The 1,990-nt window shown below is 33.9% G+C and overlaps 1 protein-coding gene across 1 annotated transcript; it reads right to left on the bottom strand.

The window, feature by feature from the left end:
- Nucleotides 1-562: 562 nt before the first annotated feature.
- Nucleotides 563-1,625, bottom strand: LOAG_15055 (hypothetical protein; the record flags this gene model as incomplete). The annotated part of the gene is made up of 4 exons (XM_003150547.1): nucleotides 563-684; nucleotides 857-937; nucleotides 1,263-1,321; nucleotides 1,561-1,625. The coding sequence occupies 4 exons, from the start codon at nucleotides 1,623-1,625 to the stop codon at nucleotides 563-565; spliced, it is 327 nt and encodes a 108-aa protein (XP_003150595.1).
- Nucleotides 1,626-1,990: the final 365 nt, after the last annotated feature.

Here is a 1,990-nt window from a genome sequence, read left to right as displayed (position 1 = left end):
TATATATATATATATATATATATATATATATATATATATATATATATATATATATATATATATATATATATGTCGAATTCGAATGCGTGGAATCAAGTTTTTTTCGCATTATACCAAAATTTTCAAAGTACAAAGTTTAAAAGTAAATCCTACACCAATAGAATTTCAAACAATTCATCTATTCTTCAACTTTCTGAAAAGTTTTCTCGATGCGAGATACACCTACAATAATTTAGATGAATTTGAATATATTTTACAATTCAAATCGGGTTACTATAATACAAACTTCTACGACATTTGCAATGATTTTACTCATGAGAACATTGCTAATATAAATGGATATCATCTGTTAACCAGCTCAACATGGAACGTTGTTGGGCAATAATCTATCTTTGTATGATGTCGCAGAAAACAGAGAATATCGATGATTCGGTTAAATGAAATACAATTTCAAGAACTGGAAAATAATATTTTTTTTGGAAATTGAAGTCGCTATCAATCAGAATTTCCTGACTTAGTGTTGAAGATTTATTGACGATTACACGTGATACGACTGTTGAGGTCAGAATCCAACGCATACATATTTCCACTGCGAAAATTCATCAATACCTTGTGAGCCGCCTTCACGACCCAAACCGCTTTCCTTAATTCCACCGAAAGCTGCTTCTGCGCATGATACCATTCCTAAAACGATTGAACTTCATCTGAATTAGAATTTTGGAAAGCGTGAAATTTCTAGAATTATGGACAGACTCATAAGTGGCGGTGCATGCAGCAATGCCACACGTGCATAAATGCTATGGAACACTGAAGAATTGATCAAAGAGGAAAAGTAAGAACTAATTAATTAGCATACCTTCATTGACACCAATAATCCCAACCTGCAAGCTACGACTAACACGCAATATCTGAGCATAATCCGTTGTGAATATATAACCTTAAAGTTTATTTTGTCGACAAAGCCTCAGTGAAATATATTTTGGTGTAAACAACAGAGAGATTATACCCAAAAAATTTTCACCCCACGCACATTAAGGTATGACTTCAATGGTGCCAGCAGATGGTTGTCAAAGATGAGAAATTGGAATATCTCTTGTTTTGCCTCCAACTGACTCGGCTCTATTGTCAAGTCTTCATAATCGACCCAGCAAATGAATAATAGCAAAATGTTGAAAATTCCGAAAAATTTTGAGAATTATTATTTCACTGTTAGAAAAGAAGACCGGTATTTTGTCTGCAATAAAATTGCAAGATATACTAACCAGCTAAGCCAGTTCTGCAGTGGTTTGCTAATGCCAGAACTTCCTCCTCCGTTTCGAACCTGAAATTATATTGTTTTGGACATCAAACTTATATCCTCATTGATTTCTGGGTGCAAGTAGGGCTGTTGGATTACTGAAATTAAAGCTATGTTCAAATAAGATTTCCACAATACCTAACGGACAGGGTGATGAAATCTTAAAATTAAAGCAATAAAGAGAATACAAGCTAACAATGGATAGCATAACAGAAAGACATCTCAGTATCTACACCACAGACAATGATATCCAATGTACCTACATAATGGACAATGCCAAAGGGCAACGATGCCTCCATGATGATCCCTTACAAAACTCCTCCCTCATCCTTACATATATATGAGGAAAAATTCGAAACTTCAGTTTTTCTTTTTTTTTTTACAATCAAGCAAACTGCAACATCCTCTTCGCATATCCACCACCATCATTGAACAACAGACTACAGTATCTCTCCTTTTCGCTAAAATTATTTCCTGCAACATATCCCCAGTTCAACGAAGGACGAATTCTCATATCTCAACCATTACGTAACCTATCAATAAAACGATAATCAAACTATCATCGAAGCAACGACAAGGAATTTGTTAGTTAATCACAACGCTTGCTTATTATATAACTCATTTATCACTGCTTACCAATTCACCGCGTAATATATACATATATTATTTTACACCTTTCTTGTTGTTAACTAG

Source organism: Loa loa (genome assembly GCF_000183805.2).
Source record: "Loa loa unplaced genomic scaffold supercont3.1469, whole genome shotgun sequence".
Classification (NCBI taxonomy): Eukaryota; Metazoa; Nematoda; class Chromadorea; order Rhabditida; family Onchocercidae; genus Loa; species Loa loa.
The sequence above is the reverse complement of the archived record's forward strand: the minus strand, read 5'-3'. Positions and strand labels throughout refer to the sequence as shown.